Source organism: Syngnathus floridae, chromosome 10 (assembly GCF_059516105.1).
Source record: "Syngnathus floridae isolate MCC-2025c chromosome 10, RoL_Sflo_1.0, whole genome shotgun sequence".
NCBI lineage: Eukaryota > Metazoa > Chordata > Actinopteri > Syngnathiformes > Syngnathidae > Syngnathus > Syngnathus floridae.
The window spans coordinates 8,016,837-8,044,054 of NC_142422.1; the positions used below are offsets into that span (position 1 = coordinate 8,016,837).

General features: G+C 43.1%; 2 protein-coding genes across 3 annotated transcripts; one reads left to right on the forward strand and one right to left on the reverse strand.

Annotated features, from left to right (window-relative positions):
• Positions 1 to 10,967, reverse strand: spag1b (sperm associated antigen 1b). Its single transcript, XM_088386946.1, has 18 exons — positions 10,689 to 10,967; positions 10,186 to 10,345; positions 9,985 to 10,107; positions 9,851 to 9,906; positions 9,638 to 9,741; positions 9,440 to 9,545; positions 9,218 to 9,348; positions 8,839 to 8,945; positions 7,809 to 7,938; positions 6,063 to 6,518; positions 4,589 to 4,688; positions 3,643 to 3,795; positions 3,305 to 3,462; positions 2,530 to 2,671; positions 1,757 to 1,883; positions 1,402 to 1,560; positions 923 to 1,249; positions 1 to 742 (listed from the first exon to the last, which is right to left on the reverse strand). Exons 1-18 carry the CDS (start codon positions 10,826 to 10,828, stop codon positions 614 to 616), a joined length of 2,808 nt encoding a protein of 935 aa, XP_088243072.1. The 5' UTR covers positions 10,829 to 10,967; the 3' UTR covers positions 1 to 613.
• Positions 10,968 to 23,127: 12,160 nt separating this feature from the next.
• fbxo43 (F-box protein 43) lies at positions 23,128 to 27,190 on the forward strand. 2 transcript variants are annotated; one of them, XM_088386310.1, is made up of 6 exons: positions 23,128 to 23,285; positions 24,152 to 24,989; positions 25,123 to 25,866; positions 26,089 to 26,191; positions 26,298 to 26,492; positions 26,649 to 27,190. In XM_088386310.1, exons 2-6 carry the CDS (start codon positions 24,196 to 24,198, stop codon positions 26,895 to 26,897), a joined length of 2,085 nt encoding a protein of 694 aa, XP_088242436.1. In that variant the 5' UTR covers positions 23,128 to 23,285; positions 24,152 to 24,195; the 3' UTR covers positions 26,898 to 27,190. The 2 variants fall into 2 exon arrangements, with proteins under 2 accessions (XP_088242436.1, XP_088242437.1); XM_088386311.1 differs by lacking the exon at positions 23,128 to 23,285 and adding an exon at positions 23,869 to 24,052.
• The last annotated feature ends 28 nt before the right edge of the window (positions 27,191 to 27,218 follow it).

Consider the following 27,218-nt stretch of genomic DNA (forward strand, 5'->3'; position numbering starts at 1 on the left):
ATGATTTAAAGTTTTGAGTTGTATTTTCCACAGGTAGCTTTGCTGTTAGTGGCTAAACAGTTCTATCATGCCAACCTGTATCTTCCATAATAATACAGTATATCTTATTAGTGTGATCTTTCCCAAAGGCAAGGAAAGTCTTAAATAGCTTAAAATTCCCTGAAATCAAAGTCATCATGCACTGAATATCAGCAGCTTGGACAGCAGCTCATTCATCAACATTCTGACATGAAAGGACAGAGAGTGCAAGGACCACAAGCACTGGGCTACTGTACGTCACTGTGAAAATGTGGCTCATTTTGAGCCCAATTTTCCAGTACAATCAAGGTCCTTTGTACAGAATCCATTAGACTGGTAAAAAAAGTAATTCTCCATAGCAAAATTATCTTCAAAGAAAATATATATTCCTTACACACTCTTTAAACATACTGGATAATCTCAGATTATTTACAGAACAGTTTGATTGAATGTGTTTACTCTGGAACACATTCTGCAGTATCCCGCATCTTTTGGGGACTTTTGCATAGATCCGAGAGTTGTGGTAATACAGCAGCAGCAGCAGCAGCAGCAGCAGCTCATGCAGTTCAGGCCGGGCAGGGAGGATGCAGATGGCTCAGATGTATTTGTTGGCCAGGTTCTGAACATCATTCTTAGTGAACTCTGTGGCTTCCACACATGACAGGTGCTCAAACAACTGGTTCACGTGGCGCCGCTCGTCCTTCTCCAGCAGCATCAGTGCGACCTGAGGACACACAAACACAGGCCTTCATTTAGAATGGAAAATGAACCGTGTGCCAACGCAGCCAGCCAGGCATCAGTATTAGTTCCAGACCCTTACTGACAAGCTGTGTCCTCACTTCACCTTAATTCTGTGCACGGATGAGGTTTGCTAGTGTCGTATATGTGGAATGCGCTCACTCACCGAGAACCTGTCAGTAGTATGAAGATGATTGAGGTGTTTGTAAACTAGGTTGGGGTCCTTTTCCAGAAGGTGAGAGTCTAGCACTTTGATGATGAAGCTGATGGTCTGCCCATTAAGCTGAGTGCTCAAAAACTGCGGAAGTAGCTCTGGATCTGTTGAGGCCAACATGTCGGCACACGCCGCCATGTTGCCACTACTGCAGGCGTTGTTTAATGCTTGGCCAAACTCGTACGCGTTGCTGGGTTGGAATTTTCTGCTCAAGTCTTCCCCGAAACAGCTGTTAGACTGAGAGTTTGCTACAGTTGATGCTTCCTGATCACCATCCACCTGTGACGGAGAACAAAGCATACACATGCATTTATGTTAAGATGGCTGTGTAGAGTAGAAGTTAAGAGCACATGCTCTTTATTAATTCACTACCAATAATGTTTCAGGGATGCCAAATATGCTTTGTATTCATTCAAAATGTGTGTTTCTACCTCTGTAATAGGGATGACCTTCCGAGATTTAGTTGGTGACGCATCGACGAGACTTTGCTTGAGCAGAATTGTCACCTCCTCCAACTCCTTCTCTGCCTCTTGCACATTGGGATCCCGATGTAGCACCTCCTGGAGGTCTGTGCTGCATGCCAGGTAATCCTGGCGTGAGGAACAATAAAAAAATATAGGAGGTCACACACAATAGGTCTGAAAACTGCATTGAAGAGAAAACATAACGAACATTGGTGACTTTTATACTAACACTACAGATGACTGCCAAAAGCAAATCATAAATTCAAAAATGTATTGAACCTTAACCTGCATGACTTTTATCATATTGGCCATCTGTCCTCACCTTTAGCCCTTTATTGGCCATTGCTCGTCTGTAGAAAGCCTTCTTATTGCTTGGCTCCAGTTGGAGTGCGGCGTCACAGTCTTGCTTGGCCTCAGAAAATCTTTCAAGCTTCAAGTAGCACAGAGCTCTGCCAGCACAGATACGCACACACATACGTTATGTTTCTGTCCACTAATATCACATCTGATTATGACTCATGTCGTGTCATTTCATTTTAGTTAGTTTGAGTATTGCTTGTAGGTTTTTGTGTTATTTGGTTTTTAAATGTTGCGTTTTCTTGAGTGCAAAAACGTTTTGATCAACGAAGTACTAGTTTAAACGGGCCTTTTGGTTATAATTCTAGTTAGTTGTCGTGACATGTGGTTTCACTACGTTTTTTTTGGTTTTGTTTTTAGCAATGTTTGCTTTTGAATTTGGTTAAGTGTTTTTTTCCCTCCCAATTTTCTTTGTAGTTATTTCATTGATGTGTCTTAGCAGCAGCATGTGTTTACTGTATGTTTGCTCAGGTGTGGCTCCAAAGTCTAAGTTGCTCTGCAGCAAAGCCCAGAGCAAAACAAACACATACACAATAGGCTATTTCCAGCATCGCAAAATCAACGTCATGAATGAAACTAAAGGGGAGGGGGTATTATTTTTGTGAATGCAGAAAACAAGTGGGAACTATGAGGAACACGTATTCATTATTCATTATTAATGTAAAAAATAAATGAAATATTTGGTATTTACAGTGTACAAATTTGAAGGGAAAAAAAATGAACTCAAATGTTTCTAACCTGTTGGTGTAGATAGTACATTCCTCTGGCTTTATCTTAAGGCAGTCCGAATACTTTCCCAGGGCTTCTTGGTATTGGCCTCTTTTCACAAACTCATTCCCAGCTTGCTTCATATCTGCAAAACGAACTTCTGCTTTCCTTTCTAGATGACAAAAAAAAATATTGTCTGAAAGAAGCAAATCCAATCGAATTTATGGCATTTAAAAAGAAAGAAAAGTCAACTGGGGCTGATTTGTGGGTCAAGGACGTGCAGACCTGACTTATTTGTAAAACGGTCTGAGTTCAAAACTGGTGGAAAAACAGTATTCTAATTCTACAAATTACATTTGGTAGAGTATATTTTACTCAAAAACAAGTCTATTTGGTTCCACAAACAGGGAGAAAAATAACACTTGGAAGAGAGTAAAGTATTCAGAATAATTTTTTACACTTATGCAATTTGGACTGATAGTTACTTGCCCCGACAATACATCAATACATTTTACAAGGAGCGCTTTTGAGTCAGTTAAACGTCATATTAACAAGCAATATTTAAGTAACCTTCCCAACACCGTATATGCCGCTATGCAAAGTTCTGTTCAAGCTCATTCAAGCAGAGAGCTGCCGAGTGCATGAATGAGTCAATCACAGCTCAGCTTGGCGACGTAATAGCTGAGAGAACATTTATAGCCTCCTTTCACACTTAAGAGCATAATCCCCCAGTGTGTCTGCAGGTAGGCTAAAAAGAGCAAGAGCAAGTCGCTTCTTTTTATTTATTTATTTTTTAATCGCAAACCTGCATCTTTGGCAGCCTTCTCAGCCCGAGCCTGGAGGACTTCGGAGCTGGGCGGCTCCTCTCTGCGGTGCTGCTGCGCCCCAAGAGGAACCAAAGGAATATCTGGGAGTTTCTCTCGCCAGTCCGCACCGTCCTGCTCAATCAGCAAGCGGGTGATCCTGAACGATTGATTGACAGGAATGCGAACATATGAATGTAACATCCCTCAAACAAAACGTAAAGGAAGAGTTAAGTACAAACATAAAGTAAGATGCATTATTATAATACTGACTCGTGAGATATGTGCATGAGACTGTGAGCAGCCAGTGAACAGTTTAGCGAGAAGTAGAGGCTAATACCTATTGACACTGTCATGTGCTGCCTGCACGCTGACGTCTATCTGGAGAACCGTCTTGTAATCCACGTAGGCCTTACGGTAGCGCTCCAGGGACTCATAAGCCATGGCCCGCCGCAGGAGGGGCTTGAGAGAGTAAGGCTGTAGCTCCAGAGCTCTGCCGAGTATAAATAGATGTGAGGAAACCACAGCAAAGGATCAATTTGTGTAGCAGATGCCTGTGTGAGAGAGGTGTCCATCTAGATACGCCTGCTTGAACAATTACTATGTATATTCAGTGGCTAATGCAGTTGTCGGAAAAGTATTGACTGAAAAATATTTGTATCATAATGCACCCCTCTTCTCTAGCAATAGGGAAACCAAAATGTTAGAAACACCTCTCAATATGATGTGAGGATTTTTTTTTCCCAACATTTTGGTTACCTAATTTGTCTTTATGAAAGCAGCACAACATCAAAATGGCCTCTTAATACAACTGTTTGTGCTTACTCTTAATAGGGAAAGTCAACCCCCAAATTATGAAACCCAACTAGCCAAAACTCTGTTTTGATTAATTTTTGTTAAAGAGACAGAACCCATCTCAGGGGGGCAGACATTTTGCAACTTGCTGTCAACCAAAAATGATATCACAGTTGCCATCTCAGGTCACAGCCAATCGCGGCTCACCAGTTTTGTGAAGCTAAGCCGTGGCTGGCTGTGACCTGAGACCTGGCAACTGTGATGTCATTTCTGGTCGACAGCAAGTGGCAAAATGGACACCCCCTGACATGGATAAAAACAGGTAGATTTTGCTGCTTAACTTATGTTCCACAAATGCAATATTTATCAGAATGTCATGTTTAGACGAGTGGAGGAACATACAAGATTGTATGAATCGTTTCTGAAGATTGCATATTTGTCACCATTAACCATTAACGTTCCTTTTCACTCATGGTCAAGGTGGAACTCACTGTGTGCAGTCCTGTATGCAGTCTTGACTGTTGCCATCTTTCAGGTAACAAGCTGCTCTGTTCGAGTACAGAATACACAGGTCATCTGGACTATCAATACCTGCAAGAAAAAACAAAATCAAACTATAAATGCTGAACATTTAATCTAGAATGTACATTTCCAACAATGTGCACCTAAAAATGACAAGCAAATAAGTGAGGGGTTAGTGTTTCTTGCATTATCAACATTTGTCTCTTTCAATTACGTCAAGGCAATAATAATGTATAACATTCTTTTGCGATAGATCTATTTTATGATGTGATACAAACACAAATTCCAACCCGTGAAAGGATTATTATTCCAAGTTTGAAAAACTCAAAACAAGCCTAACAAGCTAAACCACTTCTCCAACTTGTTTTCGAGTTCCTTCAATTGCTTATAGAGAAAACATAGACTGAGCCGATTTTTAATTTTGGGTCCTTGTTCCCGATTACATACATTCACTGGCAATATTAGGTACTCGATATACAATTAAGAGTTGTATAAAAGATTTATCCTTTACCAAAGTCAGAGAGTTATTAATCCAAAAATGTGGCCGTAGTTTATAATGATAAATAATTGCACTGCATTATACTGAGATGAGGCAGAATACAGTGAGAGCAATATTGTATTATTAATATTTACAACACATTTGGATCTCAATCCCATTGTGTGCAAAAAGTACATTTACTGTCCACAACATCAATACTAAACTTTTAAAGATGATCTAAAATGGAATGAAATTAGATTATGGGAGGTGACAGTCATGTGTAGAATGTTGCAAAGACACGATGACTTTAAACAGTCAGTCACAGACTTTCATCATAAGGAAACAGTCACAAATCAGCACTACGGTGGTGACTACATTAAGGGAGTCCAGCGCAAAGTAGAGAAACAATAAGCTACCATCAATTTCCCTTCATTCATCTATCATTCTTCCTCATTCATTCGCTTGCTTCCCCAGTGAGATTTATAGCAGCAGTGCCATCTAATTTCACAGCGACTGACCGGCAGTCATGTGACCAGAACAGACCTGAGCAGAGAGGCTTAGTACCAATCTGAGGCTAAAACCAAAACGCCGTCCATTTGGAGCAACCCCAAAGTGTCGCATCACTCTTCTAGGGTGAGAGTCCTGACTCACATCCACATGTGAGGTTACAACTTCTATGACTTGCTGAGGAACATACCAATTGCTTTGCTTGAATTTCATTTGAAACAGATTGAAATTCAGACATCACGCCGGCAAGGTCATGCCTTTTCCAGTGTGGATCATTTGAAGCTATATTTATTCAGATGTAGGCGGAGGTGTAAGAAGGTGAGGGGGGACACGTACCAGCTTCTTCTCTCAACACATTAACAAGCTAATCAGTTGAGTAGTTAGCTCAATGTCATTCATGTCGCACAACAACCTTTGTTTATATCCTAAGACTTTAATAACAAGATGCTCGGCCTTACCTTCTTCACTATATCCTTGAATGGCTAGGGAGTATTTTTCCAGCGCTTCGCCAAACTGTCCATTCTTAAACAGCAGGTTTCCTTCATTCTTTAAGCGGGATAGAGACAAGGGGAGGGCTCCACACAGCACATCGAGATTGACAGGTTCGCCAACATTTGGAGCTGCTGGAGTTTCCTTGCTGCTGCTCCCGGCCTGATCAGCCTGGGGGGACACTGAGCCCCTCTTGACTGCTCCATTAGCTGCCTTTTCCTTGCTTTCTTGTGGGACTTTGTACTTGTCTGAGCTGCCACATTTGCTTTTCCAGTGTCCGTGATGGGAGTGCGAGGACTCGTTGTGTGGGGCCCCGTCCCCTTTGCCATGGGGCCTCTTTTGCGCGTTACCCATGTCTCCCCTCTCCGCAGGAGCAGCTGAGCAGCCGTCCCCTCCCACAATCTGGCTGGGTTCAACCGGACAATCTAGGGGGGAGAAAGAGAGTGAGAGAGGGAGACGGAGTGTGTGAAGGGAGGAAGGATGAAACACACCCACAGGAAGCAGTCAGTGGTTACATCATAGTTGGGGGAGGGTTAGGATTCAGAGCACTTGCAGGAAGCGGAAGGGGGAATTACAAGAGCGTTGGTTGGGGGTAGGGCAAAAAACGTATGCGTGCGTACAGTCGTGTCACGTGGTCGTGCGGAAAGAGATTTGTGGTCAGAATGACTTCACAAGCAGGAGTAAGGGCACGACCTAAGGGCAGCCATCTACAATGGCAACGATTGCTCACAAATATACTGCAGGCTAAAATTACATGCCACAATTTTACAGCTCCACAGTCTATTAAAATGCAATACAGAAGCTGGGTAATTAAAGTCTGCCTTTAGCATATTGTCATATTGTCAATGGCAGATAAATTAAAAAGTGCTTAGCACATTAGCATAATATAAAAATCACAGTTAAGACACACTTAACTCTATACTATACACCAGCAAAAACAATATATAACGTGCATATAATAAGGTGCAGTGTCAATTGTAATGACAAAAATACTACAAGTATATACAAGAAACAATGATGTAACTGGCAAACGGGCAGTGATGTACTTTTAAAACTATTGACATGAATTACTGTAATATGATAGAGCTATTAATTCATACATTCATCATAGTAAAAAAAAAAAATGGCAGCTGCAGTGATGTAAATAAGGCTGGGTGCCGGTATAGTATTGGGATTTGTCTCGGGTATGTGAATACATGTACATTTTAAATTCAATGTGTTATGATGATTTGAGTGGTGTGAAACAAACTGCATGAATTGAGCTGTTTGCAATATGACTCTCCACCAGTTAAAAATTAGGCGCTCTCAATATGCTTTGTCGTTCTGCATGCATAACTTTAAACTAAAAATCACAAAAAGTAAATATCTCACTAAATGAAGCATACCTCTCAGACGGTGTCAGTTAAAACGGAGCGTAATATTTTTGCAATATTTTTGATGCGTTTGTAAATGCTGTGGAAGGTGGAAATCTGGATTTTAAATAGCGTTATAAATGCATCAGTTCAGGCACTTTTGATTTGCCACTTTAACTCACGTAACAGTAAATCATCTTCAGAATGACATGTTGCAAAATAAAAGATAACGAATTGATGCAATTACCCTGCGTGCTCTGGTTCTAATTATTTTGTTGATAAGATTCGATTTTTTTTTTTCTGTGCAAGTGCGAATCAATCATTTATAACGTTTGTTTGTTTTTAATATTTAACAATTCTCACCACGAGTCTGCTCCAATATTGTCTCTTGGAAATCCTCCTCCTGCTCCTCTTGGATGATTATTTTTTTGCCTTTTCTCTCTTTTCCGTGTCGCACCTCTTTCACCTTCTTTGTAGTTTCAGCCAGAAGTTGCTACATCACAAATAATTACACACATCAGAATTGGTGATGACATGTTATTACGTCAGGACAGATGATCGCAACCTATGATCACAATGACCATCTACTGTACTTCAACCGTTTTCGTGCTGTTGTGTGATGTTACACAAAAGCAACGACACCTGGGGGACAAACAGGGCAACTGCAACAACAACAATACGACACAATAAGACAATCCCTAAAAATTGATTAAAATTAAGTAACGTTAACAGTAAATATTTCAATGAACTTTGGGGCATGAATTTCAAACAATCAAATGGTAACAGTGCGTACAGAGGTTTGCTCACTTGTGCAACATTATCTCAGTTGTTTTACTTCCCCTCCCTAAAACATTATTTTTCTCCCTATTTGAATTTTTATGTTATAGGTTACTGTAATATTGCAATTTTTTAATGACTATTCATCTTAATCTCATGTATTTATGTGTGTAGACTTATGTGTGTAGACTTTTTATATCCACTGTTTATGTTGTCTTCCAAGTAAATGTATCCACCATTCATGAAATTTGAGAGTAAATTGAAATGAGATCATCTGTATTTTACTAGACCCCCACACAATTGCTATTTAGTACTTGCAAATTCACCGGTTCACACATTATAACGTGGCACAAAGAAATACAATTATTCTTGTATTTATCGTGGCAAATTATTGTCTCCAGTATGTTTCTGTTGTGGTATCTACATTTGAGACAATGAACAATTATTTTTAGTCTAAGCAGTGGAAAATAGCTGTTTGCTCAACCAACCAAGCATTTGCTCAACCACACGTTTTGTGAAGGTAGGCAGATCTTGGCTACAAAAAAAAACTGTCCATTGTGCACTGCTCATAACCTTGAAATGTCACAACGAAGATGAACCCTGTTGTATAACTTACAGTAGCTGCAACATTTTGTGGCTCTTCTCTCAGCACCACTGTCAGGTCTTCAATAGCCATTTGGAAGTTACCCATTTCATTGTGCACAGCGGCACGTCGTAATAAAGCTGGAGAGGAAATAATAACTCATTACTAGTACTGTAAGGAGAAAATAAACCGGACTATTGGTCAAAAATCCTAAATCTGTTTTCAAATTAAATAGAATTTTGCATTATATTTTCCCATTTTCTGGGCGGAAAGCCACACCTTGCTTCAAGTCAAGTGTTAAACAAATATGACAAATATTTTACTGTGGCATGAATATATCCACATTTCACTTTTTTGAATTGAACAGTAAAACACCCGAAAATAGATATATTTATTTAAGGGAATACAGTACCTTTCACGTTGCAGGGTTCTAGATCCAACACACTGTTGCAGTCGTTCATGGCCTTTTGAAATTGCTTGAGTTTGATCCCCGCTTGGGCTCTGTTATTGTATGCAGCCACCGAGGGCATTATGGCGATGCTCCTGTGATTAGATGATACAACCACATCACCGAATATCTCAAGGCAGGCAGGGAGGCCCGACATATAGAGAAGAGAATTTTTAAAAGTCTAACCTGGAGTAGTATGCAACTGCCTCCTCGTAATCCTTTGCCCTAAAAGCTTCATTTCCTTTGTCTTTTTCACGCTCTGCCAGAAGATGTTTCATTTCTGCTGTCAGCACTGGATGTATTGGTGAGACACAATTTTGATGTTAGAATTGCAAAACCATGTATTTGGCACCGTATGACTAAAAATGAATTGAAATGAATTACATAAAGGATCCACTTTAGTCGTAGGATGTGCATCGCTAATAGGTGGCGGTTCGTTTATAATGACATCACCATCAATTTTCTGACATTCTTTCTCCACATCAAACCTAGAGGAAGATGTTTAACTTAGGGCAAAATACATCCATGGATAAATGTTCTTTTTCTTATTTAGACTTTTTGTTTTTAAAAAAAAAATCTTGAAACAGAAACGCTTACTTGTCCCATTCTCGATAATCTCGTGGCTGTACACGGTTTTGTTTATGAGGAATGTTCTGTTGGGGGAAAAAGATCATGTTGTTATCCAGTTGAATAGATTATTTAAATATTTCTGTAGACGAATGAGACGTTACTCTGCTGAGTGGAACCGAGCAATTGGACCCTCTTATAGGTGGCATGTTTTGATCCATAACATCCTCAAACATTAACTGTTTTTTAAGGGAAGTCTCTGTCACCTTGGTTTCATCTTGCCAAATCTGGGGGAAAAAATCAAACTTTTTGAAAATTTTCCAGGATACATTCATAACAATAAATAATTAAGTAAAATAGAGCACCCTCAACTCATCGGCAATAAGGCTCCATTCATCTGCTGGAAGGCTGGAGGATGTGGTCACAGGATTTTCCTTCCTAAGAGCTCGGCTCCGAGGGTTCAGTTTCTCTAGTCGACTTTCACAGAACTCAATTAGATGAGGATAAATGCCCTCCTTGCCAGACCTGGACATAACAATATTGTGAGGCTAAATGTGCTTATTTCCATTTTAGAGCTGATGACCTCATGTATTATTGTACGGTCGATTGTGCTGTATGTGCGGATGTTTTTTAAGATGTATAAATTCAAACAGATTAACTTTAACAACCATAACAGAAACTGTTGAATATATGATTGACATTTTAATGAAACCTGAAAAATATCATGATGTTATGATACTTTGGTTTGGCTATATGAGCCCAAATTTTACACAAACTACAACAACATAGCCATAATAGCTGGTCAATGAAAGCTGAAAATGTTGTTTGTCAAGCACAATTAAGAGACAACATGCATCTTTGCAATTACCTGAGTAATATAAGGATTTTCTCCAAGTATTTGGCATCCTTGCATTTATCAATATAATCATATTCCATATGCTCCACAGGGATCTTCATGGATCTGCAGTCAGAAGAAGTAAAATTTTGAAGAAAGGCAGCTGAACTCATGGCTATAAACCCACTTTAGTGCACCCAACTTTAATATAAACAAAAACAAAACTTTGAATAGCGGATACTTTCCTCAAAGTAAATGCAAAGGCACTACTTATCGTTATTTCCTCGAGTGCTTGTTGTTAATCACCCACACTAAGACCCCCGAAAACGGCGTTATAAAGCGTCGCCCATGGAGACGGGACAACATTTCATACGTCATCCGATGACGTCAAATAGTTCCGTTCACATTTATAATTTACGGTTCAAATTTGTCCAACCCGAACAATTTCATTCATTCATTTATTCGAATTATTCATAAAAAGAAATATAACAAAACAATGCAAGTGAATAAACGATTCAAGTGTATTTGTCTGTATGTATGTATACATACATACGTATGTATGCATGCATTTATTTATTCATATATTCATATTTCTTCATTAAAGTCTAATATTACGCTTCAAAGAAGAACATGATTTAAAAAATCCCGAAAAAAATTCTGTATCACTAGAGAAAAAGTTACTGCCTTATTTTTTTCCCCTGTTGAGAGAAGCGCGTAATGCAATGCGGATTGTGCTGCGGGGAAAAGTTTGTCAAGCAATAGTACACTCATCCATAGCACATTTCGCAGCAGTGGGGAGTCGAACCTTTAATATGTGGTATTCGAGCGCAGCGACGAAACCACTCGCCAAACGTGGCGAGCTGGGTGGTCATCTCGCTATGGAGTCATTCTTATCCGTTCAGTATTTCGTTCCGCGTGCGTTGGGTAAGTACAAAATAGTGCTGGCTCATGAGTGAACGATTCATTCGATTTTTTTTCAGTGAACCAGAGTTTTTCAGTTCATATGATTTCAACCAGTAGATGTCAGTAAAGCACATTAAAGCTGGTGCCATCTCGCCGTAAAACAAAACGAAGAATAAAATGACGTAAATTCCCGTTAAGGTTACCGTTGCCTGATGGGAGCTCATCATCAACGGTCATGCGATGTTTGGATGCTTTAAGGTAAGCAAGTTCTAACAGAGAAGAGTGCGCATGGAGTTTTTTTTTTTAAACGCACATATAAGTGCTTATAAAAAGAAAAAAAAAGTCGCTCCAGACCATTTTAGCCAATTTGGTTGTCACTTTCAATCTCAAACTAGTTATAGTATTCAGGAATAAATAATGACCTCAAATGTAATGTGCATATTAACAAAAAGATGATAATGAAACACAACAACGACGTGAGGAGCGTAGAATTCAAATAACCTCTCGATTTTATTCCATCAGTATGGTGAAGAATTGAACTGCAAACGCTTTTAAATTAAAAACCATGTCACGAGTGTAACAGAGATAATGCTGATCACTTTGAGTTGAACAAGTCTCTGGTCAATTCGTGAGCTGTGACTACACTATATAGTGTACGTACCTTCCATTCAACATGTGTGAGTGTTCCATAGTGTAGTGGTTAGTGCTCTGGACTATCACCCCAGCGACCTGGGTTCAAATCCCGGAGGGACCAATAAAATATTTTATCATGGAAAATTTGCAACACAGGGTTAGAGGTTAGAGCTAGGTTTAAAGGGCTAGAGACACCGGTATATGTATAAATCGGTTTTAGTTAGCTTAGAAATATAAATTGACGCTCGAAACAACGAAAAGGAAGCTGTTGCTCTAACCTAACCTAACACCCTAACCCTCACCCTTGTTGTTTACCAGCTCAGTGGCCTAAGAGGAGAGTGTCCGCCCTGAGATTGGGAGGTTGTGGGTTCAAACCCCTGCCGAGTCATACCAGTGACTATAACAATGGTACCCATTTCTTCCCTGCTTGGCACTCAGTGTAAGGGGTTGAAATGGGGCCCCCCCCCCTGCTGCTAAATAATATTAAAAGCAAATTTCAAACCAGCAATCGAATGTGAAATTGCAGTAGATATATTGGATAGCAATATTTAGGCGTATATAGGTATACACATTATTTAAAAACGACTATAAGTGTTATACTACGATACAAGTGTTTACCAGCTCAATGGCCTAAGAGGAGAGTGTCCGCCCTGAGATTGGGAGGTTGTGGGTTCAAACCCCTGCCGAGTCATACCAGTGACTATAACAATGATACCCATTTCTTCCCTGCTTGGCAATCAGTGTAAGGGGTTGAAATGGGGCCCCCCCTGCTGCTCACGATCATTGGGACTAGCCTTAGGGTTAGGCTTGCTCTTGCTGTGCTTAGGGTTAGGGTTAGGGTTTGTGTTTGGCTTAGGCTTGCTCTCGCTTTTGCTGTGCTTAGGGTTAGGCTTGCTCTTGCTGTGCTTAGGGTTAGGGTTAGGGTTTGTGTTAGGCTTAGGCTTGCTCTCGCTTTTGCTGTGCTTAGGGTTAGGCTTGCTCTTGCTGTGCTTAGGGTTAGGGTTTGTGTTAGGCTTAGGCTTGCTCTCGCTTTTGCTGTGCTTAGGGTTAGGCTTGCTCTTGCTGTGCTTAGGGTTAGGGTTTGTGTTAGGCTTAGGCTTGCTTTTGCTGTGCTGAGGCTTAGGGTTAGGCTTGCTCTTGCTGTGGTTAGGGTTAGGGTTAGGGTTTGTGTTAGCGTTAGGCTTGCTTTTGCTGTGCTGAGGCTTAAGGTTAGGCTTGCTCTTGCTGTGGTTAGGGTTAGGGTTAGGGTTTGTGTTAGGCTTAGGCTTGCTTTTGCTGTGCTGAGGCTTAGGGTTAGGCTTGCTCTTGCTGTGGTTAGGGTTAGGGTTTGTGTTAGGCTTAGGCTTGCTTTTGCTGTGCTGAGGCTTAGGGTTAGGCTTGCGCTTGCTGTGGTTAGGGTTAGGGTTAGGGTTTGTGTTAGGCTTAGGCTTGCTTTTGCTGTGCTGAGGCTTAGGGTTAGGCTTGCTCTTGCTGTGGTTAGGGTTAGGGTTAGGGTTTGTGTTAGGCTTAGGGTTAGGCTTGCTTTTGCTGTGCTGAGGCTTAGGGTTAGGCTTGCTCTTGCTGTGGTTAGGGTTAGGGTTAGGGTTTGTGTTAGGCTTAGGCTTGCTTTTGCTGTGCTGAGGCTTAGGGTTAGGCTTGCTCTTGCTGTGGTTAGGGTTAGGGTTAGGGTTTGTGTTAGGCTTAGGGTTAGGCTTGCTTTTGCTGTGCTGAGGCTTAGGGTTAGGCTTGCTCTTGCTGTGGTTAGGGTTAGGGTTAGGGTTTGTGTTAGGCTTAGGCTTGCTTTTGCTGTGCTGAGGCTTAGGGTTAGGTTTGCTCTTGCTGTGCTTAGGGTTAGGGTTTGTGTTAGGCTTAGGCTTGCTTTTGCTGTGCTGAGGCTTAGGGTTAGGCTTGCTCTTGCTGTGGTTAGGGTTAGGGTTAGGGTTTGTGTTAGGCTTAGGCTTGCTTTTGCTGTGCTGAGGCTTAGGGTTAGGCTTGCTCTTGCTGTGGTTAGGGTTAGGGTTAGGGTTTGTGTTAGGCTTAGGGTTAGGCTTGCTTTTGCTGTGCTGAGGCTTAGGGTTAGGCTTGCACTTGCTGTGGTTAGGGTTAGGGTTTGTGTTAGGCTTAGGCTTGCTTTTGCTGTGCTGAGGCTTAGGGTTAGGCTTGCTCTTGCTGTGCTTAGGGTTAGGGTTTGTGTTAGGCTTAGGCTTGCTTTTGCTGTGCTGAGGCTTAGGGTTAGGCTTGCTCTTGCTGTGCTTAGGGTTAGGGTTAGGGTTTGTGTTAGGCTTAGGCTTGCTTTTGCTGTGCTGAGGCTTAGGGTTAGGCTTGCTCTTGCTGTGGTTAGGGTTAGGGTTTGTGTTAGGCTTAGGCTTGCTTTTGCTGTGCTGAGGCTTAGGGTTAGGCTTGCGCTTGCTGTGGTTAGGGTTAGGGTTAGGGTTTGTGTTAGGCTTAGGCTTGCTTTTGCTGTGCTGAGGGTTAGGGTTAGGGTTTGTGTTAGGCTTAGGGTTAGGCTTGCTTTTGCTGTGCTGAGGCTTAGGGTTAGGCTTGCTCTTGCTGTGGTTAGGGTTAGGGTTAGGGTTTGTGTTAGGCTTAGGCTTGCTTTTGCTGTGCTGAGGCTTAGGGTTAGGCTTGCTCTTGCTGTGCTTAGGGTTAGGGTTAGGGTTTGTGTTAGGCTTAGGCTTGCTTTTGCTGTGCTGAGGCTTAGGGTTAGGCTTGCTCTTGCTGTGGTTAGGGTTAGGGTTAGGGTTTGTGTTAGGCTTAGGCTTGCTTTTGCTGTGCTGAGGCTTAAGGTTAGGCTTGCTCTTGCTGTGGTTAGGGTTAGGGTTTGTGTTAGGCTTAGGCTTGCTTTTGCTGTGCTGAGGCTTAGGGTTAGGCTTGCTCTTGCTGTGGTTAGGGTTAGGGTTAGGGTTTGTGTTAGGCTTAGGGTTAGGCTTGCTTTTGCTGTGCTGAGGCTTAGGGTTAGGCTTGCTCTTGCTGTGGTTAGGGTTAGGGTTAGGGTTTGTGTTAGGCTTAGGCTTGCTTTTGCTGTGCTGAGGCTTAAGGTTAGGCTTGCTCTTGCTGTGGTTAGGGTTAGGGTTAGGGTTTGTGTTAGGCTTAGGCTTGCTTTTGCTGTGCTGAGGCTTAGGGTTAGGCTTGCTCTTGCTGTGGTTAGGGTTAGGGTTTGTGTTAGGCTTAGGCTTGCTTTTGCTGTGCTTAGGGTTAGGCTTGCGCTTGCTGTGGTTAGGGTTAGGGTTAGGGTTTGTGTTAGGCTTAGGCTTGCTTTTGCTGTGCTGAGGCTTAGGGTTAGGCTTGCTCTTGCTGTGGTTAGGGTTAGGGTTAGGGTTTGTGTTAGGCTTAGGGTTAGGCTTGCTTTTGCTGTGCTGAGGCTTAGGGTTAGGCTTGCTCTTGCTGTGGTTAGGGTTAGGGTTAGGGTTTGTGTTAGGCTTAGGGTTAGGCTTGCTTTTGCTGTGCTGAGGCTTAGGGTTAGGCTTGCTCTTGCTGTGGTTAGGGTTAGGGTTAGGGTTTGTGTTAGGCTTAGGCTTGCTTTTGCTGTGCTGAGGCTTAGGGTTAGGATTGCTCTTGCTGTGGTTAGGGTTAGGGTTAGGGTTTGTGTTAGGCTTAGGCTTGCTTTTGCTGTGCTGAGGCTTAAGGTTAGGCTTGCTCTTGCTGTGGTTAGGGTTAGGGTTAGGGTTTGTGTTAGGCTTAGGCTTGCTTTTGCTGTGCTGAGGCTTAGGGTTAGGCTTGCTCTTGCTGTGGTTAGGGTTAGGGTTAGGGTTTGTGTTAGGCTTAGGCTTGCTTTTGCTGTGCTGAGGCTTAGGGTTAGGCTTGCTCTTGCTGTGCTTAGGGTTAGGGTTAGGGTTTGTGTTAGGCTTAGGCTTGCTTTTGCTGTGCTGAGGCTTAGGGTTAGGCTTGCTCTTGCTGTGGTTAGGGTTAGGGTTAGGGTTTGTGTTAGGCTTAGGGTTAGGCTTGCTTTTGCTGTGCTGAGGCTTAGGGTTAGGCTTGCTCTTGCTGTGGTTAGGGTTAGGGTTTGTGTTAGGCTTAGGCTTGCTTTTGCTGTGCTGAGGCTTAAGGTTAGGCTTGCTCTTGCTGTGGTTAGGGTTAGGGTTAGGGTTTGTGTTAGGCTTAGGCTTGCTTTTGCTGTGCTGAGGCTTAGGGTTAGGCTTGCTCTTGCTGTGGTTAGGGTTAGGGTTTGTGTTAGGCTTAGGCTTGCTTTTGCTGTGCTGAGGCTTAAGGGTTAGGCTTGCTCTTGCTTTGGTTAGGGTTAGGGTTAGGGTTAGGGTTTGTGTTAGGCTTAGGCTTGCTTTTGCTGTGCTGAGGCTTAGGGTTAGGCTTGCTCTTGCTGTGGTTAGGGTTAGGGTTAGGGTTTGTGTTAGGCTTAGGCTTGCTTTTGCTGTGCTGAGGCTTAGGGTTAGGCTTGCTCTTGCTGTGGTTAGGGTTAGGGTTAGGGTTTGGCTTAGACTTGCTCTCGCTTTTGCTGTGCTTAGGGTTAGGCTTGCTCTTGCTGTGCTTAGGATTAGGGTTAGGGTTTGTGTTACTAAACCTAAGCACAGCAAAAGTGAGAGCAAGCCTAACCCTACCCCTAACCCTAAGCACAGCAAGAGCAAGCCTAACCCTTAGCACAGCAAAAGCGAGAGCAAGCCTAACGCTAACACAAACCCTAACCCTAACCCTAACCACAGCAAGAGCAAGCCTAACCCTAAGCCTCAGCACAGCAAAAGCAAGCCTAAGCCTAAGCCTCACACAAAGCCTAACCCTAACCACAGCAAGAGCAAGCCTAACCCTAAGCCTCAGCACAGCAAAAGCAAGCCTAAGCCTAACACAAACCCTAACCCTAACCCTAACCACAGCAAGAGCAAGCCTAACCCTAAGCCTCAGCACAGCAAAAGCAAGCCTAACCCTAACACAAACCCTAACCCTAACCCTAACCACAGCAAGAGCAAGCCTAACCCTTAAGCCTCAGCACAGCAAAAGCAAGCCTAAGCCTAACACAAACCCTAACCCTAACCACAGCAAGAGCAAGCCTAACCCTACGCCTCAGCACAGCAAAAGCAAGCCTAAGCCTAACACAAACCCTAACCCTAACCCTAACCACAGCAAGAGCAAGCCTAACCTTAAGCCTCAGCACAGCAAAAGCAAGCCTAAGCCTAACACAAACCCTAACCCTAACCCTAACCACAGCAAGAGCAAGCCTAACCCTAAGCCTCAGCACAGCAAAAGCAAGCCTAACCCTAAGCCTAACACAAACCCTAACCCTAACCCTAACCACAGCAAGCGCAAGCCTAACCCTAAGCCTCAGCACAGCAAAAGCAAGCCTAACCCTAAGCCTAACACAAACCCTAACCCTAACCCTAACCACAGCAAGAGCAAGCCTAACCCTAAGCCTCAGCACAGCAAAAGCAAGCCTAAGCCTAACACAAACCCTAACCCTAACCCTAACCACAGCAAGCGCAAGCCTAACCCTAAGCCTCAGCACAGCAAAAGCAAGCCTAAGCCTAACACAAACCCTAACCCTAACCACAGCAAGAGCAAGCCTAACCCTAAGCCTCAGCACAGCAAAAGCAAGCCTAAGCCTAACACAAACCCTAACCCTAACCCTAACCACAGCAAGAGCAAGCCTAACCTTAAGCCTCAGCACAGCAAAAGCAAGCCTAAGCCTAACACAAACCCTAACCCTAACCCTAACCACAGCAAGAGCAAGCCTAACCCTAAGCCTCAGCACAGCAAAAGCAAGCCTAACCCTAAGCCTAACACAAACCCTAACCCTAACCCTAACCACAGCAAGAGCAAGCCTAACCCTAAGCCTCAGCACAGCAAAAGCAAGCCTAAGCCTAACACAAACCCTAACCCTAACCACAGCAAGAGCAAGCCTAACCTTAAGCCTCAGCACAGCAAAAGCAAGCCTAAGCCTAACACAAACCCTAACCCTAACCCTAACCACAGCAAGAGCAAGCCTAACCCTAAGCCTCAGCACAGCAAAAGCAAGCCTAAGCCTAACACAAACCCTAACCCTAACCCTAAGCACAGCAAGAGCAAGCCTAACCCTAAGCCTCAGCACAGCAAAAGCAAGCCTAAGCCTAACACAAACCCTAACCCTAACCCTAACCACAGCAAGAGCAAGCCTAACCCTAAGCCTCAGCACAGCAAAAGCAAGCCTAACCCTAAGCCTAACACAAACCCTAACCCTAACCCTAACCACAGCAAGAGCAAGCCAAACCCTAAGCCTCAGCACAGCAAAAGCAAGCCTAAGCCTAACACAAACCCTAACCCTAACCCTAACCACAGCAAGCGCAAGCCTAACCCTAAGCCTCAGCACAGCAAAAGCAAGCCTAAGCCTAACACAAACCCTAACCCTAACCACAGCAAGAGCAAGCCTAACCCTAAGCCTCAGCATAGCAAAAGCAAGCCTAAGCCTAACACAAACCCTAACCCTAACCCTAACCACAGCAAGAGCAAGCCTAACCTTAAGCCTCAGCACAGCAAAAGCAAGCCTAAGCCTAACACAAACCCTAACCCTAACCCTAACCACAGCAAGAGCAAGCCTAACCCTAAGCCTCAGCACAGCAAAAGCAAGCCTAAGCCTAACACAAACCCTAACCCTAACCCTAAGCACAGCAAGAGCAAGCCTAACCCTAAGCCTCAGCACAGCAAAAGCAAGCCTAAGCCTAACACAAACCCTAACCCTAACCACAGCAAGAGCAAGCCTAACCCTAAGCCTCAGCACAGCAAAAGCAAGCCTAACCCTAAGCCTAACACAAACCCTAACCCTAACCCTAACCACAGCAAGAGCAAGCCTAACCCTAAGCCTCAGCACAGCAAAAGCAAGCCTAAGCCTAACACAAACCCTAACCCTAACCCTAACCACAGCAAGAGCAAGCCTAACCCTAAGCCTCAGCACAGCAAAAGCAAGCCTAAGCCTAACACAAACCCTAACCCTAACCCTAAGCACAGCAAGAGCAAGCCTAACCCTAAGCCTCAGCACAGCAAAAGCAAGCCTAAGCCTAACACAAACCCTAACCCTAACCCTAACCACAGCAAGAGCAAGCCTAACCCTAAGCCTCAGCACAGCAAAAGCAAGCCTAACCCTAAGCCTAACACAAACCCTAACCCTAACCCTAACCACAGCAAGCGCAAGCCTAACCCTAAGCCTCAGCACAGCAAAAGCAAGCCTAAGCCTAACACAAACCCTAACCCTAACCCTAACCACAGCAAGAGCAAGCCTAACCCTAAGCCTCAGCACAGCAAAAGCAAGCCTAACCCTAAGCCTAACACAAACCCTAACCCTAACCCTAACCACAGCAAGAGCAAGCCTAACCCTAAGCCTCAGCACAGCAAAAGCAAGCCTAAGCCTAACACAAACCCTAACCCTAACCCTAACCACAGCAAGCGCAAGCCTAACCCTAAGCCTCAGCACAGCAAAAGCAAGCCTAAGCCTAACACAAACCCTAACCCTAACCACAGCAAGAGCAAGCCTAACCCTAAGCCTCAGCACAGCAAAAGCAAGCCTAAGCCTAACACAAACCCTAACCCTAACCCTAACCACAGCAAGAGCAAGCCTAACCTTAAGCCTCAGCACAGCAAAAGCAAGCCTAACGCTAACACAAACCCTAACCCTAACCCTAACCACAGCAAGAGCAAGCCTAACCCTAAGCCTCAGCACAGCAAAAGCAAGCCTAAGCCTAACACAAACCCTAACCCTAAGCACAGCAAGAGCAAGCCTAACCCTAAGCACAGCAAAAGCGAGAGCAAGCCTAAGCCTAACACAAACCCTAACCCTAAGCACAGCAAGAGCAAGCCTAACCCTAAGCACAGCAAAAGCGAGAGCAAGCCTAAGCCTAACACAAACCCTAACCCTAACCCTAAGCACAGCAAGAGCAAGCCTAACCCTAAGCACAGCAAAAGCGAGAGCAAGCCTAAGCCAAACACAAACCCTAACCCTAACCCTAAGCACAGCAAGAGCAAGCCTAACCCTAAGGCTAGTCCCAATGATCGTGAGCAGCAGGGGGGGCCCCATTTCAACCCCTTACACTGATTGCCAAGCAGGGAAGAAATGGGTATCATTGTTATAGTCACTGGTATGACTCGGCAGGGGTTTGAACCCACAACCTCCCAATCTCAGGGCGGACACTCTCCTCTTAGGCCATTGAGCTGGTAAACACTTGTATCGTAGTATAACACTTATAGTCGTTTTTAAATAATGTGTATACCTATATACGCCTAAATATTGCTATCCAATATATCTACTGCAATTTCACATTCGATTGCTGGTTTGAAATTTGCTTTTAATATTATTTAGCAGCAGGGGGGGGGGCCCATTTCAACCCCTTACACTGAGTGCCAAGCAGGGAAGAAATGGGTACCATTGTTATAGTCACTGGTATGACTCGGCAGGGGTTTGAACCCACAACCTCCCAATCTCAGGGCGGACACTCTCCTCTTAGGCCACTGAGCTGGTAAACAACAAGGGTGAGGGTTAGGGTGTTAGGTTAGGTTAGAGCAACAGCTTCCTTTTCGTTGTTTCGAGCGTCAATTTATATTTCTAAGCTAACTAAAACCGATTTATACATATACCGGTGTCTCTAGCCCTTTAAACCTAGCTCTAACCTCTAACCCTGTGTTGCAAATTTTCCATGATAAAATATTTTATTGGTCCCTCCGGGATTTGAACCCAGGTCGCTGGGGTGATAGTCCAGAGCACTAACCACTACACTATGGAACACTCACACATGTTGAATGGAAGGTACGTACACTATATAGTTTAGTCACAGCTCACGAATTGACCAAAGACTTGTTCAACTCAAAGTGATCAGCATTATCTCTGTTACACTCGTGACATGGTTTTTAATTTAAAAGCGTTTGCAGTTCAATTCTTCACCATACTGATGGAATAAAATCGAGAGGTTATTTGAATTCTACGCTCCTCACGTCGTTGTTGTGTTTCATTATCATCTTTTTGTTAATATGCACATTACATTTGAGGTCATTATTCATTCCTGAATACTATAACTAGTTTGAGATTGAAAGTGACAACCAAATTGGCTAAAATGTTCTGGAGCCACTTTTTCTTTCTTTTTTTATGTGTTTAAAAAAAAACTCCATGCGCACTCTTCTCTGTTAGAAGTTGCTCATCTTAAAGCACCTAAACATCGCATGATAGTGATGTGCATTCCAGTTCTTTTAAGTGAACTGAATCTTTAGAATCAGTTGACTCAAAAGATTCGTTCAAACGAACCGTTCAACAAATCATCCCCCCCCCCCACACACACACACACACTGATCCTTCTTTTTTTTTTTTTTTTTTTTTTTATAAATCAAAAAGTGGTCAAAGCTTCACAGAAAGTGAAAAGTGCCACACCCGCCCTCACCCCCACTTTCTGATTGGCTGTTTGATCTGTGACGTCACTTGGACACTCAATTAGGTACACGGCCATTTTCAAGTGTACCTAATAACAGGCCACTTTATTAGGGAAATGTCATGGTCAAAGGTCAGAGGTGTCAAGCTCTAGTCCTTGGGGCCACGTTCCAATATGTTTTCCAAGTTACCCTTGTTAAACACACCTGCGTGAAAAGTTTTTGGTCACTTTCACGTTCTGCAGGAGCTAAAACTTTTCACGCAGGTGCACTTAACGAGGAAATCACACAGACACTCCATTAGGCACACCGCCATTTTCAAGTGTACCTAATAACAGGCCACTTTATTAGGGGAATATCATGGTCAAAGGTCACAGGTGTCAAGCGCCAGTCCTTGGGGCCGCGTTCCAATATGTTTTCCAAGTGACCCTCGTTAAAAACATGTGGGCGTGATCCATTGGTTTGCTCCGCCAACTTAGGGGCAGGGCCACCTTATGTATTTACACATAAATACTTGCATTTGATTACATATGCATACAAAGCAAGGTCCCAATTCTAAAAGCAACTTTAGATATATGCTCATACCTGGGATTGAACCAGGTTCTACCGAGTGAGAGCCCGTGTCACTAGCCAGTCAGCTATTTTGACTTGGCAGCCTGTGGTCGTCTGCACTGATTTGTACTAGTGATTTGCATTCCAGTTCGAATCAGTTCACTCAAAATATTTGTTAAAAAGAATCATTCACGGAATCGTTCGCTACATTTTATTTATTCATTCTTTTTTATATTACATATTATATAACGTAAAACACATATACATACTGTCATACAAAGCAAATGTCAGATTTTTGTTTTCATGCCCATAAAATAAAAAGGAATAAACACCAGACAAGTTTTAACAGATTTTAATGTTCATTAAAATAGTAATAACAAAATAATAATAATGATAAAGTAAATTTCAAACCAGCAATCTAATGTGAAATTGCAGTAGATATATTGGATAACTAAATTAAGGCGTATATATGCATACACGTTATTGAAAAACTACTATAAGTGTTATAAAATCAAGATTACCCAAAGAGAAGCATATTCTCCCCGTTGTTGCATAACGGCACATCCCTTCATGCAATAAAGTTAGCCGTTAGCTCGGAGAAAACGTGCATAAAAGAAGTGGTGTTTCAGTGAGTGGTTCTTTCTTTCCTCGGCAAATCGTAAATCTACATTCTGGTTTATATACTGTAGTTCACGCCAGGAGGGAGACGCAACACGTTCACTGACTGATCCGTTGATGCACGGGAAGGAAGGAAGGCAGTTCACCCGTTGACTCGTTCGCGAACGGGAAAGTCAGGATTCGTTCTCTCACTGATCCGTTCTCGCGATGAACTGGAAATGCAAATCACTCACTCACTGACGCGTTCACTCACAGATCCGTTCAGTTGGAGAACGGGAAATGCAATTCACGACTCGTTCGTGAACGGGAAGTTACGTCATTTTCTTCTTCCTTTTGATTTACGGCGTGGTGGCACCAGCTTTAATGCGCATTACCGACACCGACTGGTTGAAGTTACATGCACTGAAAAAAGAACGAATCACTTTAGGAAGTGATTCGGTCACTCGCGTTCACTGAAAAAGAAATAGTTCTTTTGAACGAATCGTTCACTCACGAGCCAACACTAGCGTCAGTTTGAGTTGCAATGTTTGCAAAAAAAAAAGTACTTGACTGCAATTAGGGCACGCGGTGTCAACTGAAGTCCACACTCGCCCGACCGTGGTACTTCGGTGGTATTTTAGGGTAAGTGTTTCTCTATTCTTTTAACAAATTAAGTCCCGTCCAGGTAATAATTTAACTGGTAGAGTGTTTGGCTTGACTTAAATTTCTACTTGTAGTCAGGCTACCGTGATTGCACGAGTGAAAATAGATGCAAAACAGAAATAACACAATAAAATCGTAAGGTGTTGCTTAACGACACCAGTTGCATAAAATGTGATGCAAGCTGCACAAGTCTATGGTCAGTCATCTCATCTGGCAGGTTTGGCGTCAACAGCTCGCCAAACGGCGGCATCTTGCAGTCGGGTTTAATCGTTTGACATTCGGTATCACGGCGATCAGTTGAATATGCCCATATGACTTTTTGTGAGCAGAGTAAAATGACAATGTCTTTTGATGATCAAAGAGATTTGCAACATAGAGGGTGTGAAAATTGTGCTGCTTGTACAGTAGGAGAGGATAAGTGTCTTCTCAGTCCAAATTTGTTTTGGATCCAAAATGATGGACCAAGATTATTAAATCATTGTTGAATAAAACATCGTTCCAATTTAGCTATAGATGGTCTTTACAAAAATGCCGCATTTGAATGCAAAGAACATTCTACCTCATTCACAGGGGTGTGCTAATACTTTCCTCACTCAAACAAACAGATGGACAAACACTGGAGCACACATATTGTGGTATCACCACCTTGCTAATGTGGCATTCCAAACTGGCAAGTTGAAAATCCCTGCGCAGGAAAAGTGCATCTGTATACTAAACTCAATGCACACTGATCCACCCCAAATTTAGTGAGTTTGAGCCTAACCTATCTCTTGACATTTAAGCTATAACAGTGTGTGTGTGTCTGACATGACTTGGAATTTGAATTTCTGTTTTGTCTTTTGCAGGCCTCTGTAGGAGCGCTGCTGTTTGGGGAGACAGGAGGTCAAAAATGCAGTGTACCCCTGAATCCAATGTCCACCATGTCAACTGCAAAGGCAAAGAATGTTATGAGTGTTTTGACAGCGGCTACTCAGGTTCATTCCACAGTCCACAGAGCATTAGTGGATTTGACTCCTGCGGATCTTTGGCTTCAGTGGACCTCTGTGACACGCCCAAAGAGAATGTCAGACTTGCTGTCACCCCTCAGGAAAGCAGCAGGATCAGATCTTTGCACAAAGACACCCGGGGGCTTCAGCGCTCCTCCACTCTGAACTGGTGTGAAACTCCCAGAGCATCCAAGAGCTATGGCTCTCTGCGACATAGACTTGCAATGTGCAATGCCACGAAAGCTGTCAAAAGGGACAACACAAAGTCCCCATGTACCGCACCGATAGAATCGTCAATTGGGTCCAACCATGATCTTAGTGTGTCTTTTGACTCTCTGGACACAGCGCCACAGGCTTTGACCTTAGACGCTTTAAAATTGGAGCAGGATTTCCCATTATGTAGTAGGAAACGCCGTCTGCTCTTCTCTCAGGTAAGGACTTCCACTCTTGAGGATGGTACCTTCAACCTAGGTGACAGCAACAGACTGGAGGGACGGCTTTCGCTCTCAGACGATTTCAGTCAGCACTTTCATGCTTCTGATCAACTTAATGTAGAAGCACCGTGCTTAAGCAAATTGCTGCTAGGGTCATCCAAGGACAACTCTCCTTCTCCCGTCAACAACCTGACGAGTGCCCTGCATGAATCATCCAACGTCTTGTGCACACTGTCTTCCACAGATACACCTAAATGTATCAGGTATGCTTACCCGTTTAGAAAAAAGAAAAAAAAAACCAAGATTATCCATCGGTCACTTGTCAGTGATGTTTTTTTTAAATTTACTTCTCAATCAAGTAACTTGAAGGCACATGTGATGCAAATCCTGCTGCAGGTCTCCATGCGAGGACAGTGGCTTCAGCTCCCTCGATAAATCCCAAGACTCTTCTGTCGACCACGATGGCTCGTTCCAAGAATTGCTGCTTTCTGCCTCAAAAGGAAATGCAGAAACCCCCAACCTGACGGATGGGAAACGGCGTTCCCGTTTGCAACGACAGCGCAGACTTTCCACTCTAAGGGAAGGAGGCTCGTTGTCCGAGGAAGACCTGACGGACAGAAAGCATCAACGTATTCAGTGCCACAGCAGAACATGTAAAGATGATGAGGTTTTTGTCAGAGAGACCCCTAGCAGGGTTCTCTCTGTGAAATGTGTCAATACAACCTCTGATGGACTGGTGTCAACCCAACAAGGCTATAGAACGCCTCAAAGTGAAAGCACAGCCAAGCTTGACAGCATCACACCTTCTAGCGGCACATCTGTGAATTCCAATGTGACCCCCCTGGAGACATCCACATCCAAGCTCTCACTGACGCCCGCTTTACAGCTGATACACACTTTGTGTGAGCAGAGGGCCAAGATGTTTGCTGGCCAAAGTCCAAGTTTAAAAGAGGAGCTGAGGACCATCGCAGCTCTTGGTGAGACACCCGACTTGTTCGGGATAACTATGCCGCTGGCAGGGCTGATTGGCCGCAAGATGGGCCTAGGCAAGGTGGACATATTGACGGAGCTAAGGAAGAGGAACCTCAGGCACATCTTGGCTGTCATATTGAGTCATCTGTCTGCTGAGTGTGTCTGCAGGTCAGATTTTGATTTTATCATTCATTATAGGTGGGTGAATTCAAGGTTGTTTTATTGTTTTTTTTGTTTTTTTTAACCGTTACATTGACTTTTACGTTTTATTGGATCATAATATAATACATAAAAATAAATACATAATAAAATAAATAAATAGACCCATGCATTGTGGCAAAAATTTTCAGTATGACGTTAAGTAAAATGCATTGATTCATGTTTTTGCAGGTGTGGTCAGGTGTGTAAGGACTGGGATGAAATAATCCAGCAGGACAAGCAAGCTCATTCCAGGAGAACAATTTACCAGAGTGAAGTGGAAGCTGCTCAAGAGGTAGAGAAACAGGAAAAACTATATCAGACGCTTAGTGTGCATCACACTTTTTTTTTTTTTTTCTTGTTCTTCTTCTCCCAAACCTTTAATCTTTGTCATTTTCTAGAATGGCAGCACTGCGTATGTTGCTGATGCTGAGACGAGATTGGCTCTGCTTAAAAGGTCACCCCTCAAAACTGTCCAGGCCCAGTCTAGAACCTCCAATCATTGCACACCACAGTCTGGGACCCGCACATTAACCCCTTTACATTACAGCACTTTATCTTTGGGCAGCAGCAGCAAACGAGACAAGTTCATCGAGGTACGTTTCATAACTGTCTGGTGGTGGTGTTTTTTTTTTGGCTTTAGATTTTTTGGGATTTTAAATACTTTGAAGTGCTTGGCATAAATAAAAAAGTCCGCCTGCCAAAAAATAAAGTCGGGTTATATTATTATATTATAAACCTTTTTCTTTCAGGTTGCTAAAACCCTCTTCAACGACGAATGCCTCAGACATTGTCCTCGATGTCAGCATCCTGCAAAGTGTCAAACTGTGAAAGCCGAGGGTGTTTGCACCAGAGCTGACTGCGCGTTTGAGTTTTGCACAAAGTGCTTGTGTGCTTTCCATGGCTCCAAAGAATGTGCCAGCAAGTCTGCAGGCCGTCGCAAGAAAGATGGATTACTTCCGGGCAGTGCAGAGAGCAAGCGGAACATTAGGAGACTATGATCAAGTCGATGCAAAGGATTACATTCACAAATTGTTTTATAAATGTATTTATGACACTGAGGAGACTAAGTTAAACGAAGTCCCATGTTGCTAGGAGTCTATGAGCAACTTCTGTACAATTTTTTTTCTTCCTAGCAAAGTTTGCCTTTTTAATCACATTTTGTAAAATCTTAAATCACATGGCATCTGTGGTTGATGTACTTTTTATATATATATATTGAAGTATGCTTTGAGGCTTCGTTGTGATTTCAGATCATTTTTAATCAATCGCATTTCTTAAATAAAACGGTCTTTAACAATTTGTTCACCTTGTTTGACCTC

Excerpts from the sequence above, each read along its gene's own strand:
- spag1b (XM_088386946.1), bottom strand. The coding sequence starts at position 10,828 with ATGAGTTCAGCTGCCTTTCTTCAAAATTTTACTTCTTCTGACTGCAGA. Across the intron at positions 8,946-9,217 it reads AGAACCCTGCAACGTGAAAG|CTTTATTACGACGTGCCGCT; the intron begins GTACTGTATTCC and ends TTTCCTCTCCAG. Across the intron at positions 1,250-1,401 it reads AGGTCATCCCTATTACAGAG|GTGGATGGTGATCAGGAAGC; the intron begins GTAGAAACACAC and ends TCTCCGTCACAG.
- fbxo43 (XM_088386310.1), top strand. The coding sequence starts at position 24,196 with ATGCAGTGTACCCCTGAATCCAATGTCCACCATGTCAACTGCAAAGGC. Across the intron at positions 24,990-25,122 it reads GATACACCTAAATGTATCAG|GTCTCCATGCGAGGACAGTG; the intron begins GTATGCTTACCC and ends ATCCTGCTGCAG. Across the intron at positions 26,493-26,648 it reads AACGAGACAAGTTCATCGAG|GTTGCTAAAACCCTCTTCAA; the intron begins GTACGTTTCATA and ends TTTTTCTTTCAG.